The sequence below is a fragment of the Podarcis raffonei genome, chromosome 17 (assembly GCF_027172205.1).
Source record: "Podarcis raffonei isolate rPodRaf1 chromosome 17, rPodRaf1.pri, whole genome shotgun sequence".
In the NCBI taxonomy this organism is placed as follows: domain Eukaryota; kingdom Metazoa; phylum Chordata; class Lepidosauria; order Squamata; family Lacertidae; genus Podarcis; species Podarcis raffonei.
This window is the reverse complement of record NC_070618.1, coordinates 37,195,194-37,213,663: the sequence shown is the minus strand read 5'-3', so window position 1 is coordinate 37,213,663 and position 18,470 is coordinate 37,195,194. Positions and strand designations below refer to the sequence as shown.

The following is an 18,470-nucleotide window of genomic DNA, read 5'->3' as shown; positions in this document are numbered from 1 at the left end:
AAGTCTCTCATCAAAGCCACTCCTGAGTAAGCTTGGCAGTCATGGACTAATGGTCTAGAGCAGGGGTCAGCAAACCTTTCCAGCAGGGGGCCGGTCCACTGTCCCTCAGACCTTGTGAGGGGCCGGACTATTTTTTTTGGGGGGGGGGAATGAACGAATTCCTATGTCCCACAAATAACCCAGAGATGAATTTTAAATAAAAGGACACATTCTACTCATGTAAAAACACACTGATTCCCGGACCGTCTGTGGGCCGGATTTAGAAGGCGATTGGGCTGGATCCATCCCCTGGGCCTTAGTTTGCCTACCCATGATCTAGAGTTAGGGGTGAGCAGTGAGGTAGCCAAGTTTGCTGATGAAACCAAATTGTTCAGGGTCATTGAAGCAAAGATGAGCTGCAAGAGAATCTCTCAAGACTAAGCGAACAGACAGGAGTGGCCCACCCATGTGTCAGGGTAAAGCAGCTGCCCTGGCATCAATGCAGCCCCGGCCTCAGCACCGGTTTCCAGAGAGATCTCTCTGGAACCTGCCTCTGTAGCTTTGCACCCCTTCTGCGCACCCTAGGTAAGGGACACTTTGGCAGTGGCAGTGTGGTGGCAGGGCAAGGCAGCACTTCCTGCTTTTGCCCCAAGCGGAAAATTGGGACACACTGCCCCTGGAAGAGACAGAAAAAATGGCAAATGCAATTCAACGTAAGCAAATATCAAGCAGTGTACATGGTGGTGGGAATATAATTTTACATATATACTTGCAGGATCTCAACTGGCAGTGACTGACCAGGAATGAGACTTTGGGGTTATAGTGGATAGCTTGATGAATCATAGAATCATAGAGTTGGAAGAGACCACAAGGGCCATCGAGTCCAACCCCCTGCCAAGCAGGAAACACCATCAGAGCACTCCTGACATATGGTTGTCAAGCCTCTGCTTAAAGACCTCCAAAGAAGGAGACTCCACCACACTCCTTGGCAGCAAATTCCACTGTCAAACAGCTCTTACTGTCAGGAAGTTCTTCCTAATGTTTAGGTGGAATCTTCTTTCCTGCAGTTTGAATCCATTGCTCCGTGTCCGCTTCTCTGGAGCAGCAGAAAACAACCTTTCTCCCTCCTCTATGTGACATCCTTTTATATATTTGAACATGGCTATCATATCACCCCTTAACCTCCTCTTCTCCAGGCTAAACATGCCCAGCTCCCTTAGCCGTTCCTCATAAGGCATCGTTTCCAGGCCTTTGACCATTTTGGTTGCCCTCCTCTGGACACGTTCCAGTTTGTCAGTGTCCTTCTTGAACTGTGGTGCCCAGAACTGGACACAGTACTCCAGGTGAGGTCTGACCAGAGCAGAATACAGTGGCACTATTACTTCCCTTGATCTAGATGCTATACTCCTATTGATGCAGCCCAGAATTGCATTGGCTTTTTTAGCTGCCGCGTCACACTGTTGGCTCATGTCAAGTTTGTGGTCAACCAAGACTCAGGTATTGACCCAGCTGTGAAAACAAGCAATTCTGTGTTAGGGATTTTATTTTATTTATTACATTTATATACCAACTTTTTTCTTCCAAGGAACCCAAGGCGGTATACATGGTTCTCTCTCCACCCTGCCCCCCCCATTTCATGTTCACAACAACAGTAGGTTAGGCTAAGAGATTGTGATTGGCCCAAGGTCACTCAGTGAGCTTCATAGCTGAGTGGGGATTCAAGTCCTGGTCTTCTAAGTTATAGCCCCAACACTCTTAACCATTACGCCACACTAAAAATAATGTTACCTATATCATAATGCTGTTGTGCAAATATATGGTGTGTACACACTTGGAATACTGTGTACCATATGAGAGATGTGTATGAAAATTGTGCAATGTGGTTGGAGAACCGTTTTACTCCATATTGCCTATTACTAGAACTCAGAGCCATCCAGTGAAGCTGAATGTTGAGAGATTCAGAACAAACAAAATAAATTACTTCTCCTCTCAGTTAAATTATAGAATTCACACCCTACAGCATTTGTCCGATGTAAATAGGGATGTCCTACCATCCCCTCCAACATCTCTCTGATGAAAATCGGGACGTCCTAAGGAAAAGCGGGACATTCCAGGATGAAATGGGATGGCTTCTGTAAATCCTGGACTGTCCCTGGAAAATAGGAACACTTGGAGGGTCTGTAATTTGCCTCCCACAGGATAACATGATGGCCACCAAGTTGGATGGCTTTAAATAATAATAATAATAATAATAAAAAAATAAATAAAAATTATTTATATCCCGCCCTCCCCAGCCGAAGCCGGGCTCAGGGCGGCTAACAACAATAAAATTTACAACAGTAAATTTATGGAGGATGAAGCTATTAATGGCTACTAGCGATGATTCCTATATTTTACCTCCACTGTTGGAGGCAATGTGTCTCTGTATATCAGTTACTAAGAATCCCAAGTGGGGAGAGGGCTCTTGCATTGAGGTCCCATAGTCGTCTTGTTGGTCATTGTGAGATCAGGATGTTGGTCTAGATGGACCTTTGGTCTGGTCCAAGAGGGTCCTTCTTACATTCTTAGGATCTCTGTATCTCTCTCTTAATGGAAGCCGAAAATGCCACGAGGTGACCATTCACCTTACCTTGCGAAAGGGTCAGTTTTGCTCTTGGAACACCCAATATTGAGGGGGTCCTCTGGGTTGGGATCCGCAGCCTCAGCCTCCTTCCACCTTTTTGGCCCTATAGCTCTGTCTCACAATAAACTCTGCTATTGCTGTGTTGGGCATTGACATCTGCATCAGCTTGCATCTCTGACATAGGTGGGGTAGAAAATGTCCCATGGCTTGTGAACTGGGCGTTAACTGGATCAGGCCAGAGCATGAAGGGGTATTGCTTGCACAGGTTACCATTGAGTTTCTGAGATCAATTGGAGTTTATTAGCAGTAAAGCTTTAAAATTCCATGGTCTAAGAAACGTTGAGAAACCCTTTCAACCGTACAGTCTTCCCCAAGCTCTGAGACTGGTAGATGACACTCTTTCTGTGTTCTTTAGGGCAGTATTTTCCAGTAGTGCTTGGGGGAGGTGACATTCTCAGGGGTTGGCAAACTCTTCTGTGAAACCATCTCACTCGGGAGACTTGCCAGCCCCCATCATTCCTCTTTTAAGGCAAGGTAAATACTTTATTGTCTGTGGGGGAAAAGGCCTTCTTTGTTTAATTTAGTTTTTAATTGGCATCTCTTAACTTGTTTTGGCTTCTAAGACTGCATATATTTTATTGAAGCTTTTACTTACATATTTGCTTTCAGCATGACTTTATTTCTTAAAAAGTAGAGCCATGCATTTTTCTTCTGCTGTTTTGTGATTTGAATTTGCTTAATAGTCACTCTGAGCTTGCTATGGAAAGGCACTTAATCACAAATGTGTATAATAGTAATAATTTATTATTACGGTCAAAGACCAGTTCAGAAGCACAACCGAGACACAAGTGTGTGTGTGTGTGTGTGTGTGTGTGTGTGTGTTTAAACTAGTAGTTGCAGCTTTTCTATGTGATGCAACTAGGCCAGGAAACTAATTCTGATCTCTGAAGAAGTGTCATATTAGTCATTATGATGGGCTTGCAAGTCTGTTCTGCGAAGCAGAGTTATGAAATCATTATTTTGCTTTCAATGTAAAGAGTTAAATGCCTAGAGACTTCTATCTTAGGCATTATACGACTTGGCTTATTATATGTGAGAAGCCAAGGCTGTTCCAGGCTATCAACCATTGCTTCCACCCTTGTTGAAGGCGCCCCAGTTCTCTCCTGGGCTAACACTTTTCGAGGAAACCTTGAGGCTACTATTTGTTTGTTTGTTTTCCACATTTAATATTCTACCTTTCCTCCAAGGTACCTGAGATGGTATACATGGTTCCCGTGCTTCAGTTTACCCGTAGGTTGTTACCCTGTGGGGTAGGTTAGACAGAGAATTAGTGACTAGCTGAAATGGCTGAGTGAGGATTTTAATTTTGGTCTCCCTGGTCATCAGCCAGTACTCTAACCACTTCATCCCAACAGAGTGGGTACTTCAAGGTTGCCTTTGTTTCACTATCTTGTCTTGTGTTTTTTTCTTCCTCCTAGGTCCTGCTCAGCCCCCACGGCTCCTGGTCAAGAGCCTCTCCTTGGAGCCTAGTCCAGAACATCGCTCACCAGAAGCCCCACAGCGGCTCATCTCTGATCCAGGACCTGACAGCAGCGAAGGAGAAGTGGCCAAACTCCGGCCACTCAAACGACCCCCTGGACCAAAACCACAAGGTATTTAGGCGAGTCTTCACCCCCCAGTGAGCCCATCACAACGAGGCTCTTTGTGGAACTTCCCGGGAAGAAAGTCTGCAAGCAGAGCAAACTGGCTTTGGCAGAGCACCTGGCTTTCCCATTTCCTGCATCAAGCTCTGCGGAGGAAGTGGGGTGAAACACAGTTGTTAGAAGAGGGAGGTTCTGATTTATTTGTTCATTACTAACAGCCTTGTGCCTGGCGTTGCTTGGGAATTCGAAGAACAAGAACAACGAAAACAGTGCAGTTTCCAAATTGGTGGTGCAGTTTTGAAAGGTTTGGTCCGCCATCTTGATTCAAAATGGTGTCCAGTTGACAAAAACCTACTCCTTGATCTCAAGAACCATCATGCCAAATTGGGTTACAGCATGTGCAAAGCAAGCAGACAAGCAAACAATTTTTCAAAATATATAGTAGGGTATATTTAGACTTGTTTTTCAGTCAAGTTTGGCTCCAAGAGCAGCTGGCAATAAAATCCAGTGCAGGACATGTTCATATTTGTGTATGGCAGATTCCTCTACCAGAGGTAGGGCAGGATCCAGGCTCTTTTCTCCAGAGAAAGGGTGGCAGAAGGAGATGGGCTGGGTGTAGGGTGCTGTTGGGTTTGTTTGTTTGTTACCTGATGATAATGATGCCAGTTCACAGAAGTAGCCCTTCTGTCAGTTGTCTTTGCTGGGGGTTTGTGTATAGTATCCATATATTATGTGTGCTTTTAAAAAATAACTTGAATTGCTTTTCCAGTCCCTCCTAAACCAGCCCATCTGCAGAGTATCCAGCCACTGCGTCTCCCTGAATCCATCCCCCCACCTCCATCGCGACCACTCCCTGCCGATCCCCGCTTAAGCCGCAGCCCCCTGCCTAAGGATGGATTGGGACCATTATCTGCCGTCTCCTGCCTCATTGAGAAGTTTGAGAGGTGGGTGCTTTAGTAGCTTGCAAGGCTCTGCTTCCCTGGGAATGTAGCTGGTGCTCCCTTCTGATGTTATGCTTCCTGCCATGGGCTGTAGAGACTTCTGAAGGATTCCAGCGCGAAGAACAGAGTGGGTGCACTCTCCACATACAGCCATTGTGAGGGAGTGCCACCAGTTTGGCGGTACAGCCAAACTGGAAGAGTGCGCTGGAACACTTTGCTTCCAGATGAGCAGCAGGGAGCTATGGCATCCTGTCCTACATGTTAATTTCCTAAGGCCTCTGGCTAGCCTTTGAGTCAGAAGACAGAATGCCAAGCCAGATGGATAGTTGGACTGATGGAGTGTGCCAGTTCTTAACTCTATTTTTAGTCAAGGGCTGCTACTTCTCTTACTTCCAACGCACTAGATTCTACTTCCCTTTCCAAGGTGAGACTAGAACAAGCAGCAGGTCTTGCTTTAGTGATCTCCTGGAGACTTTCTTCCCAGAGAGCCTGACTGTCCGTGTTTTGATTTGTTGTTGTTGCAGAGAACCTGTAATCCTGGCTGTCGAGCAGGCCCCGTCGCCGTGCCCCAGTCCAGATCTCCAGACCCCCGAGACAGGTCCCATGGAGCCCTCACTAGACTGCCCGACTTCACTGGAATCGGCAGAGCTGGCTCACAAACTCCTGGACCTCCTGGCTCTGGAGGGAGGGCCAGAGCCTGCGGGTGGTGCTGCCTGCTTGCCGTCTCACGATGGGGGGAAGCTGGCCAACCGGGACAGTGGCATTGACAGCATCAGCTCCCCATCTAACAGTGAGGAGATCTGCTTTGGGGCTGACGAGGGCACAGGAGAGGGAGCGGGGCCACCCGTGCCTGCTGCTGTCATCAAGCGCCGCTCAACCCGGGATTCCGAAGTGGACAGTGACATGGACGATGGCAGTGGGGATGAGGCTGAGCTGCTACCGGAGCTCCCTCCCCCACAAGCAGAAAGACAGGACTCAGAGGAGGTGAGAGACTTGGACTGGCATGCCTGGGTGTTAGTGTGATCTCCCGCTCACCCGCACAGCTGATGGCTCCTGCCAAGCCTTTTCCTGAATACAATGCTCTTTACTGAGGTCAGAAGCAAAACTGGGGGATAAATAACAGGGGACTGGGGTGGGTTGGGGTTACACATCAATTAGAGCGGTGGAAGCGTGAGCAGCCTTGTCCACTTTTGTATTGTGATTCAGGCATGGTTAGTGAATACGATCTGGGTCGTATCCTTGTCTGGTAATGCCAGCTCAGGTGCTGAGGGTAGGATTGTTTCTGATGGACTGAAATTCACTTAAGGGGGACTACTTACTCCTCAGAATATTTTCACTGCCTGGTCAGATTCACTCACAGGGTGGTAAAATACTGCTAGCTCATTTGCAAAGCTAAGCAGAGTCCAGTATGGTTTCAGATGGGATGGGAGACTGCGTGTTGAGATTCCTGCATTGCATCCAGGGGGTTGGACTAGATGGCCCTCAGGGATCCCTTCCAACTCTACGATTCTGTGAGAAGCGGGGATTCTTATCCCCCTTGAGTGGCTGTGAGAAAGCGAACCAAGGAATTAGTGCAGTGTGTATTTCACAGTCATTTCTAGGCCAGCAGCTGAGGAGTGAGGGCCATGGAAGATACGAAAGTGTTTTGGAGAGGAGGGGAAAAGTGGGCTAATCTCACGCCCAGTTTCACAGGTGCATGACGTACAGGGCAGATGGGTGAACTTGGATTTTGTTAAGTTCCCCACAGAGATATTAATTTCTTCCCTTGACAGATGACAGTTCCACAAAAGGTTTTCCGAATTGCCAACGAGCTTCTCCAAACAGAAAAGGCTTATGTGTCTCGCCTGTATCTTCTGGACCAGGTACCTATGATACAACTGAATATCCCAAAACAGCTATTGAGTGGGCATAGTTTCCCCTCCTGAAGCCTTTGCAGGGGAAATGTAGCATCTGTGCTGCAAGCCATGCCCGACTGCATCAGCTGGAAAACCTGCTGGAAAACTCAGCCCTTTTCTTTGGATTGTGGATCTGCCCTTCCAAGCTGCAGATACTAGAAAAGGGATTTTGGTGTAGAATCAGCATGGGTTTTCCCTTCCCTTCCCTTTTGATTTATACATCACCTTTTTGCCAAGGAACCGAAGGTGGTTTACAGTTTTACATTTCTCCCACCCACTCACCAACAGATAAAATACAAACACAAGCAGACCCTTTGTCCTTTTCACAGGGCAGGTGGTGCTAATTGGCCCTACAGGGGGAGGGGACACCTTGACTGGCGCAGGCTCTGGTGATGTCTCTGCCTGCTTCCCTTACTCTCAGCCTTCTTACAGGGCAGAATGGTATCTGTTGGCCAAAGTGTTGCTGGCCTTCAATTCCCATCATTCCTGTTGACTGGCCATGGTGACTGGGCCTGATGGGACTGTCTCCTATGCTGCTGAAATGCATTCCCACCTCCTAGGTCTTCTGCGCACGTCTGCTGGAGGAAGCACGCAGCCGAAACTCTTTCCCGGTGGACGTGGTGATGGGTATTTTTGCCAACATCTGCTCAATCTACTGCTTCCACCAGCAGTTCCTGCTCCCAGAATTGGAGAAACGTATGGAGGAATGGTGAGGACATTTCATTGGCTTAACATTTTGGTACGACTGCCTACAAAGGTTTGTTTATGTGACTCTCTGTGATCTTTTGGACCAGTGTTTCTCAAGCGGGCCCCCCCCCCAGGATATTCCAAGGGGGCCACATGTGAAAATCGTGTAAATGGGGGGGCCCAGGCATGAGACTAGAGGGCCATAAAGGGAAGTGAAAAGTGAAGAAAACAGAGAGGTGACCGAGAAAAGAAAACAGAGAAGCAGAGGGAACAGAGAAGTGGCCATGCTTCCCAGTGAAGGAATCTCCATGTGCACTCCACAGCAACGTCGCTTCCGATTCCTTCTCCCTCCCACTTCCGCGCACCAAGTTGTCCAGTAGGATGGGGGGGAGGCCACAGGAAAGAAACAAGGTCAGAAGGGAGCTATGGTCGGAAAAAGGTTGAGAAACGTTGCTTTAGACAGAAGTCCTTCCAAGCCCTACCTGAAGATGCCAGGATTGAGCCTGGGAACTTCTGCATAGTGCTTGTTTTCCTTCCTGCTTCACTGCCCTTCTCTCAATCTCTCAAGCCTGGCTGGTTGGGGCCGATGGGAGTGGGAGTCAAGCAACATCTGGAGGGTTGCCCACCCATGTCCTGTTCTCCTAAATACTCCACCCTTTGCAGGGAACCATAGAACTGTAAAGATGCAAGCCCACAGCGTAACTTAATAGAGAAAGTTTAGTGTCCATGACTCCCTTATGTCTTGTCCCTGATTTGCACCCTTTTGAGAATGTTAAGAGCTATGAACCTCCTCATGTTGGGATTCCTGAGCTCTGCTTGGGTGTTTGTTTTTGACTCCCAGTCCCTGTAGTAGTAATATTATTATTATTATTATTATTATTATTATTATTATTATTATTATTATTATCCCACCCATCTGGTTGGGTTTCTGGCTGCAGTTGGTCCTGCAGATAGAATCTGGATGTTTTCCCACCCTGTGAATGGGGCGGCTCAGTTTCTGTCTCGGACCTTTCTCCTCTTCCTAACTCTTTTTGCTTCTGTTCCCCAGGGACCAGCACCCGCGCATCGGGGATATCCTGCAGAAACTGGCCCCTTTCCTCAAGATGTATGGCGAATATGTAAAGAACTTTGACCGTGCCATGGAGCTTGTCAACACCTGGATGGAGCGCTCAGCACAGTTCAAGAGCATCATCCATGAAGTGCAGGTCAGCTTAGTTCAGGGGGATCTCAAACTTAGCATTGCAGCAGGCGCTTCAGGTTAAAAGCAGGGGAACAACGCAGCCTCATCATTGGAGCTACCCAGGTGGCGCAATTAAGTTATCATTCCAGTTGTATTATTCCCTATACAGCAATTTTTCTTAAGGGTTCAAAAGCACTTTAAAACATTATTAATCAAGCATGTTTTAAGTACCGACACAGGAAAGAAAAATAAATCGCTTGCAAAAGTGTAGGGAATTGCTTCACTGATTGCCCTTCCCTCCTCCCAGCCCTGCTGTTCAACATGGATGTGGAGTGAGGGGGTTTGGGGTCTAATTAAGATCTAAACAAAATTGGAGTGTTTGGAAGGAATTTTGGGGGAAGAAGCTCGTGTCTCAGCAGCTGCTCGCGCCTCTGTACAAAGACTTGCCCCGTACTCTGAAAACTCTGCCTCTGGTTGCCTGAGTCTCGGTTCCCTATGGGAGCAGGCGGGCTGCCATTGGAGGAGAGCCAGGCAGACAGCTCTCTAGAGATCACTCTCTTCTGCAGAGGGAAGAGATATGTGGGAACCTGACCCTGCAGCACCACATGCTGGAACCTGTCCAGAGAATCCCTCGCTACGAGCTGCTGCTGAAGGACTATCTTCTCAAATTGCCTCAGGACTCGCCTGATTGCAAGGATGCTCAGAGTGAGTAGAGCTGCAGGGAAGAATTGCAGGGGGGTGTTTGTTTGCTTGTTTGAATTTGTATACCACCTTTTGTCCAAAGATCTCATGGCAAGAAAAATAACATAAAAACAGCATAAAAATACAGGGAAAAGGGTGGTCGTGGGGAGAGCCACAGCACGCATTGCCTGTAAAACCATAGTCTTGTTTGCTAGCAGAGATTTACTAACCCCAGAGAGTATCAAAAACTCTCGTCAGTGGGATATTTTCTCTGGAAATTTGAGTAAGACAGTGGTGAGGAACTGGTGGCTCACAGACCAGAGGTGGTCCACAAAGAGTTTTGGGCCAGCCAGCCCACCTTGGCAGCGGCCTAAATTTCCCTCTTGGGGAACTGATGTTTTGAAAGGTAACTGAAGGGTGGCAGAAAGCAGTGCAAACGTTGGAGGAGAATCGGAGCAACTGTTTGACGCTGTCTGCTCTCTTCCAAGTCTTGCAGTGCTCTTCCCACCTTTCCTCTCCAGCTGTCACTTAAAATGGCAGCTCTCCTCAAAGACTTCCCTCACCCGCTGAGAGCCGCCTCTGCCTCAAAGCACTGGAGCACCTTGACATGTCAGTTTCTGAAGGAGCAGCTCCCTTTTCACTGCTGCTCTGCTGAGCCGGATGAGGGGGAGAGATATTCCCCTCCCTTTGCTGCCCAGCTGCTTGGGAAACAGCTGAGCAGCTGTGAAGAGTGGTGTGTGTGTGTGTGTGTTGCGGCATGTGGCCCCAGAGTTTTGGCCACCCTCAATTTGAAAAATGTTCCCCACCCCTGGAATAAGAGGTAGGTGACCAAGCCACAGCCCCCCAACCCAGTCCAGCTATGGCTGCCTGCTGGTTAGACCAGGCAGTACACCTCAGCGAGCAGGATCTCACTTTGTCTTCTCCAGCTGCAAATTCCTGACCTAAATGGTGAACCTGTAGCCCCATCACAGTGGTCAGGTAACCTGCCTGCGTGGCTTTATTTTGACACATGTTCAAGCATTGTTTCTGCTTTCAGTTCAGTTGGAGGCACTGTGTTGAGTAAGGCCAGGCTAGCCATTTAGACTCTCCTTTTCTTCTTTTCTCCACCTCATGGCCAGAATCCCTAGAACTTATTGCAACAGCAGCAGAGCACTCCAATGCAGCCATCCGCAAAATGGTAAGTGTTGGAGGTAATGAAAGCCAGGACGCCTGGGTCCTCTTTTCTCTGAAGCAGGAGGTCTCCACAAATTGGTTAGAGTAGGTGCAGGAGGAAACTTCATTCAGCCTGGGGTGGGATCCATATCCCCTTCAACCCCTGTGGGCCATTTGGACAGAGGTGGGTTAAACAGAGAGAGTGGATAGCTGCCTTGCCCTAAGATCACCCACTGAGTTTCATTACCAACTGGGGATTTGAACCTGAGTTTACCTGCTTCAAGTCCAACACTCTCCCCGCCTGTCTGTTTTAACAAGTAGAGCTGGGTGCCATATATGAGTTATTACTCCTTTCCAGGAGAGGATGCACTCGTTGCTGAAGGTGTACGAGCTGCTTGGAGGTGAGGAAGACATAGTGAATCCCACCAATGAGCTCATCAAGGAAGGGCACATCCTGAAGCTTTCTGCCAAGAACGGTACCACACAAGACCGGTACCTGATCCTGGTGAGAGGAGGTGTTGGGTTTTGCCCCTTTCCACCTGCCCCATCTCAGGAGAGGGCACAGCAAGAAGCCCTCTGCACCGTATGATGTCACCATTAACTCCTTTTCTTTCTCCAGTTCAACGACTGGTTGCTGTACTGCGTCCCCAAGCTGCGTCTCATAGGCCAGAAATTCGGAGTCCGTGCTCGCATAGACGTGGAGGGGATGGAGGTGAGAGGGAAGGCAGTAAGGGGAGAAGAGAACCACGCAAATCTCAGTTTCTGGATGACCAGCAAGTTCTTGGAGTTTTATCAGCTGCTCGAGGTTGAAACAAGGGACATGGAATAGGATGGGTAGAGGGAAGGACAGGACTTGCCCTCCAGGCCGGGGTAATTTATCTTCTGACTCAGGAAGGGGGAATTAAAGCAGCATGATTTGTTTGGGTCAGACTGTGGTTACAGCAAACAGAAGTCAAGACTGTCATCTGGACCACACAGTCTTGTGTGCTTATGTCTTGATCTGAATAGGTGAACTGACTGCATGTGGAATGTGTTTTCTCACAGTGGTGATGGGAGTTCTTAATTTTTTAAATTAATCATTCTTTCTGATTTTTCTCCCCGTTATGCTCTCAACCAAACATCCTTGCTGCTTTTTATAAAACAATTAGAATCAGCTTTTTAAATAGCAAGAATATGCAAAACAACCTAAAACCGTTAGGGTGGGCAAGAAGCTAGGTAAATCTGCAATAAAGAGCAATACAATCATTCGCTTAATTAAAAAAAACAAAAAACCAGAAATAACAGAAGCGTATTCTTAAACACTGAGGAAAATCTGAGTGGTTTTTTATATTTCTAATTAACTGAGTCAACGGTATTAAGAATGGAAACCATTTTTCCAAGAAATTGTGTCTGAATCTAGAGATAGCTGGGGGAAGTTCTCACAGCAGGGTTCAACGTGTGATGATATGATTAGTTGTTTGCACAGGGAAGTTGCTCTTGATGCTGTAGCTGATTGAAGGTTAAGCGTGTGTCTTTGAACAACCTTGTATGCTCCTTCTTCCTCACCCTGCAGCTGAAAGAGACCAGCAGCCTCAATGTGCCCAGGACCTTCCTTGTATCAGGGAAGCAGCGATCCCTAGAACTTCAGGCCAGGTACAGCCAGCAAAGCCAGTCACTTAGCTTCTCCTTTCTCAAAGCTGAACGAATTGTCCCTCTTCTGGCGACACGGCTTTGCCCATCCCAGTAACACTCCTCTGCTGCTTCTCATCTTCCGTTGGGAGCCCTGAATCTATTCACCTCCTTCCTCCTTTGCCAACCATCCCAGATCAAGTTAATTGGTGTATCCTCCCCTAATAACTCCCCTAAGTCTGCTGAAAAATAACTCTTTAACATGCCTTCCAACGTTTGTCATTTTTCCTTAGGACTGAAGAGGAGAAGCGAGACTGGATCCAGGTAACTGCTGGTCTTTCTTACCTACCTTTTATCACTGTGATAGATGGGTGTAGGTCAGGGATGGGGAATCTGGGGCATTCCAGAGGTTGTTGTGCTACAGCTCCCATCAGTTGGCCCTGGCAGTTGGCCATGCTGCCTGGGACTGGTGGGAGGTGGAAGCCAACAACATTTTGAGCTTCCTTGCCTCTGAAATAGAGGATCTGGCTCTTTATGGTCTTGATTTATTGGCTACTTTTAAAATGAGGCTGCATTTTAAATTGCATTTTAACCTGTATTTTAAATTGGTTCTTTTTTCTTTTTCCCCTATTATGTTTTTACTGTTATTTTATTGGTGTTATCCGCCCTGAGCCTGGCTCTGGCCGGGGAGGGCGGGGTATAAATAAAAATTATTTTTATTAATCTCATGCGGTTACATTTCCCATTCTGCAAAATCCTTCTGATGCTGGTTTGGGGGATTGGGAGAAGGGGGAGAGATCCTTCTTTTAATTAACAATGGAGAGGGTGGGGGTTTCTGGTTGATGCTTGTATGGATGGCTTTCATAGATCCAACAGAAAAGTTAGGGGTCACAGGGCTGACCAGGCTTCTTCAGGTAAGAATAATGTGGTGCAGAATGACTCTGTGCCGAGTCAGCCTTCTTGACAATGTTGTGTGGGCCAGCAGACCCACTTGCCTATGGGATCACATGGTGTGCATTTGAGGATGCAGCAGACCAGGCCCTGGACAGCGCGCTCACACATTGCGATGCATCCGGTGGCCTGGCAGATCTGTGCTTTTGCACCAGTGCCTGCGCCCCTGCTTGACGGGGGAAATAGGAGGCCCACAGTAAATAGCTCTGTGAGAGATTTGGGTAGCTGTTTCCTCCCTGAGCTGCCCAGCAATATGCGCCAGACTGAAACCGGGATTGGAGAGAAGTGTGGGCGCCTGCTGGTCCTTGCCTTCTTGTCCTTTTCCTCATTGAAGCAGGCTGGGGTTCTGCTTTCCTTCCCAGTTCAGAGGCCTGTTTATCTGTGGCCACTAACACTGTCTTGTTAAAACCATCAGGCAATACAGGCAACAATTCAGAAACATGAGCAGACTCTGGAGACATGCAAGCAGCTGGTCAGCGAGGATGAAACGCCACCCAATTCGCCTGTAAGTCCCACTTTTGTGTGTGCCTCTCTGATGAGACCGTGTGCTTTAATATGTGATTGAATGTGATTCAGTTGAGAGATAATGGAGGGGAGGGGGAACTACAACAAAGGTAACCCAATTCCTGCGACAAAAAACCTCAGAATTCTGTACTGTGTATAATTTCTGCTCACTAGCATGCTTTCTCTAATTTTGCATGACTAGACTCTGCTTCGTGGGGCAAACATATTAACTTTCTTCCTGTCCCCCCCCCCACAGGGGTGTGAGCTGGGGCGACGGGCCCCCACGCCCATCCGGGAAAAAGAGGTAACCCTGTGCATGCAGTGCAAGGAGCCCTTCAATGCTCTCACCAAGCGGAGGCACCATTGCCGGGCCTGTGGCCATGTGAGTGTTTTCCAGCAGGGGGGGTCGTCTCTTTCCCACTCCCAAGTGCCACCCCTGTTTCTTTCTACTTTTACTGAGAGCAGCCCCCTTGGAGGGGAGGGTGAGGTACACCACCCATAATAGTCTGGTCTAAATGCTGTCTGTTTTTTAAAAAGTTGCCTCCCTGTAGGGAATTTTCCCCATTCTGACTCATCTCCTGTTTTAGCCACGAGGTCTCAGCGCATTCGGAGAGAGGCAGAGAAACCCTAAGGACCACATGAGGCAGTTCCTCATGCCACTGGCATGGACAGAGTTGGTGGTGGACACCGACACATGTACACACACTCTTTTATGGGGAAGAATTAATGTGGTACAATGGCACGTGGATACAATCTAAGATACAATCTAAGTCAAATCCCTTATGAATACACAGTGGAAGTGACGAACAGGTTTAAGGATTTAGATTTGGTGGACAGAGTGCCTGAAGAACTATGGATGGAGGCTCGTAACATTGTACAGGAGGCAGCAACGAAAACCATCCCAATGAAAAGAAAAAGCAAGAAAGCAAAGTGGCTGTCCAACGAGGCCTTACAAATAGCGGAGGAGAGAAGGCAAGCAAAATGCGAGGGAGATAGTGAAAGATACAGGAAATTGAATGCAGATTTCCAAAGAATAGCAAGGAGAGACAAGAAGGTCTTCTTAAACGAGCAATGCAAACAAATAGAGGAAAACAACAGAATAGGAAGAACCAGAGATCTGTTCAAGAAAATTGGAGATATGAAAGGAACATTTCGTACAAGATTACCATAATAAAGGACAAAAGTGGTAAGGACCTAACAGAAGCAGAAGACATCAAGAAGAGGTGGCAAGAATACACAGAGGAATTATACCAGAAAGATATGGATGTCTCGTACACCCCAGGTAGTGTGGTTGCTGACCTTGAGCCAGACATCCTGGAAAGTGAAGTCAAATGGGCCTTAGAAAGCACTGCAAATAACAAGGCCAGTGGAAGTGATGGTATTCCAGCTGAACTATTTAAAATTTTAAAAGATGATGCTGTTAAGGTGCTACACTCAATATGCCAGCAAATTTGGAAAACTCAGCAGTGGCCAGAAGATTGGAGAAGATCAGTCTACATCCCAATCCCAAAGAAGGGCAGTGCCAAAGAATGCTCCAACTACCGCACAATTGCACTCATTTCACACGCTAGCAAGGTTATGCTTAAAATTCTACAAGGAAGGCTCAAACAGTATGTGGATCGAGAACTCCCAGAAGTGCAAGCTGGATTTAGAAGAGGCAGAGGAACCAGAGACCAAATTGCAAACATGCGCTGGATTATGGAGAAAGCTAGAGAGTTCCAGAAAGACATCTACTTCTGCTTCATTGACTATGCAAAAGCCTTTGACTGTGTCGACCACAACAAACTATGGCAAGTTCTTAAAGAAATGGGAGTGCCTGATCACCTCATCTGTCTCCTGAGAAATCTCTATGTGGGACAAGAAGCTACAGTTAGAACTGGATATGGAACAACTGATTGGTTCAAAATTGGGAAAGGCGTACGACAAGGCTGTATTTTGTCTCCCTGCTTATTTAATTTATACGCAGAATACATCATGCGAAAGGCTGGGCTGGATGAATCCCAAGCTGGAATTAAGATTGCCGGAAGAAATATTAACAACCTCAGATATGCAGATGACACAACCTTGATGGCAGAAAGTGAGGAGGAATTAAAGAACCTTTTAATGAGGGTGAAAGAGGAGAGCGCAAAATATGGTCTGAGGCTCAACATCAAAAAAACGAAGATCATGGCCACTGGTCCCATCACCTCCTGGCAAATAGAAGGGGAAGAAATGGAGGCAGTGAGAGATTTTACTTTCTTGGGCTCCATGATCACTGCAGATGGTGACAGCAGCCACGAAATTAAAAGACGCCTGCTTCTTGGGAGAAGGGCAATGACAGGCCTAGACAGCATCTTGAGAAATAGAGACGTCACCTTGCCAACAAAGGTCCGTATAGTTAAAGCCATGGTTTTCCCAGTAGTGATGTATGGAAGTGAGAGCTGGACCATAAAGAAGGCTGATCGCCGAAGAATTGATGCTTTTGAATTATGGTGCTGGAGAAGACTCTTGAGAGTCCCATGGACTGCAAGAAGATCAAACGCATCCATTCTTAATGAAATCAGCCCTGAGTGCTCACTGGAAGGACAGATCGTGAAGCTGAGGCTCCAGTACTTTGGCCACCTCATGAGAAGAGAAGACTCCCTGGAGAAGACACTGATGCTGGGAAAGATGGAGGGCACAAGGAGAAGGGGGCGACAGAGGATGAGATGGTTGGATAGTGTTCTCGAAGCCACAAACATGAGTCTGACCAAACTGCGGGAGGTAGTGGAGGACAGAGGTGCCTGGCGTGCTCTGGTCCATGGGGTCACGAAGAGTCGGACACGACTAAACGACTAAACAACAACAACAAATGGCACGTGGGGATGACTCTTCTCTGAATGCCAACTCCCTCCCCCAAGAGCCCTGAAAACTCTGTCTTGGCTAGTTTACACATTTAGGGAAACTCAGATGGTTTTGCAGGCATAGGTTTGCTTGTTGTGGGTGTTATTTTTTTAACTGCTTCCCAACTGGGGCATGGGGAATCTGGTACTTAAGAAAAAATGTTTCCAGGATGAAGGTTAAGGGGCTAGGCTCTTCTCCCTGAACGCGCTGGCTTTTATCCTGCAGGGATTTGTTTTAAATTCAGAGAATCCACTCTCCACGGCCAGCCCGAGAAGCTCCTGTCCAGGAAAAGCTTTCTAGCCCTCCATTCCTCTGGGTGCATAAACTGGCTCTGCAGCCAAGTGACAGCTCCTCTCCTCTCTCCCACTCGCTGCAGGTTGTCTGTGGGAAATGTTCAGAGTTCCGGGCCCGACTGGTATATGACAACAACCGGCCCAACCGTGTCTGCACTGACTGCTACGCAACGCTACAGGGCTCCCCCGCCAGCCCTGCCCCACATCCCAACACACCTCAGCGCCGGAGGTCCATTCTGGAGGTGAGATTGGCTCTCTGGGCCGCGGGAATCCCTGTTGGCCACAGAGCATTAGCTGGCTTCCTTCCATGGGACACTTCCTGGTTACTAGCCTTGCTTTAGCCTGCCCCTTGCAGCTTCTTGTGCAGAGTCTTGGCAATTTTATCTGTTCTTGTGCTTCCTCAAATATTCCCTCACCTGGGGTCACCTCCTTGGAATTACAAGGGGTTGGACCAGATGTGACCCTCACAGTCTCTTCCAACACTGCAATTCTATCATTCTATGACTGCAGCACCCCAAAATGGGAGACAAACCTGCCTGCATTTCCTTTCCCTCTCTGTTTCCTTTCCACAAACACAACGCCAGGGTTGTGGAAGTGTGAAAAAGCCACATCATGTAATATTGGTTGTAGAGTTCACCTTCCTGATCATCTTACCTTCCAGCAAAGCGATCGGATTCTTTGGCAATCATGCTGTTTTAAAGTGTCTGCTCCTCTTGGTTGAGCATATGGAGCTGTCTTACAACTGAATCAGATCCCTCCTCCTGTTGTCTCAGGAGATCTCTCCAAGATCTTGAGCTGAGCTTTCTTCCAGCCCTTCGGTCTGAGATGCTTTAGCTCAGGAGATCTGAGGGACTGACCTGGGACCTCCTCCATACAAAGAAAGCATGAGCTAAAGTTGCAGATAATGCAACTTTAAAAAACTCTACTGTGTTATTTAGCACTTTTTTCACTCTGAGTAGACCCGCTCTAGTTAACGGACTTGACTAACTTATGTTCATTAATTTCTTTTAAAAAGAGTTTGCTGAAGGTATGGAAACTCAGGAGAGGCTTTCCTTGCAGCTCTCTGTCCTTCCCTGTCTCCTGCTCATTATCCTACATGTCTAATTACTTACTTATATCATCATCATCATCATTTGATTTTGAATTTATATACTGCCGTATACCCAGGGGTCTCAGGGTGGTTCACAGAATAAAATCAAACTATAAAACCACAAAAAACATAATAGAAACAACAACCCAATAGTTATACTGATCACTTGCTCTGGAGCAGCAGTCTTCCACCTTTACTGCACATTCAACGCAAACACACACTTTTTACGGTGGTCGGTGGTGGCAGAGCTGGTGTTGAGACCCACCTTAGATCCCAGTCCCGGCTACTTATCCACCAGTTGAAGTCTACTGCAGATTCTCAAGGCTTTCATGGCATATGGTTGAAGCTCAGTGCTTTACAGCCCTGAGAGGCTCTCAGAGT

General features: G+C 47.4%; 1 protein-coding gene across 1 annotated transcript in view; it reads left to right on the top strand.

Annotated features, from left to right (window-relative positions):
• FGD1 (FYVE, RhoGEF and PH domain containing 1) overlaps positions 1-18,470 on the top strand; it is a 53,308-nt gene that overhangs the window by 28,896 nt on the left and 5,942 nt on the right. Inside the window, exons 2-16 of the mRNA XM_053371449.1 lie at positions 4,081-4,254; positions 5,015-5,189; positions 5,711-6,170; positions 6,959-7,048; positions 7,642-7,790; positions 8,817-8,973; positions 9,515-9,653; positions 10,748-10,806; positions 11,140-11,286; positions 11,401-11,493; positions 12,334-12,413; positions 12,683-12,713; positions 13,756-13,845; positions 14,101-14,226; positions 17,083-17,241. Of these exons, the coding sequence (XP_053227424.1) occupies positions 4,081-4,254; positions 5,015-5,189; positions 5,711-6,170; positions 6,959-7,048; positions 7,642-7,790; positions 8,817-8,973; positions 9,515-9,653; positions 10,748-10,806; positions 11,140-11,286; positions 11,401-11,493; positions 12,334-12,413; positions 12,683-12,713; positions 13,756-13,845; positions 14,101-14,226; positions 17,083-17,241 (2,129 nt within the window). The remainder of the gene's footprint in view (positions 1-4,080; positions 4,255-5,014; positions 5,190-5,710; positions 6,171-6,958; positions 7,049-7,641; positions 7,791-8,816; positions 8,974-9,514; positions 9,654-10,747; positions 10,807-11,139; positions 11,287-11,400; positions 11,494-12,333; positions 12,414-12,682; positions 12,714-13,755; positions 13,846-14,100; positions 14,227-17,082; positions 17,242-18,470) is intronic.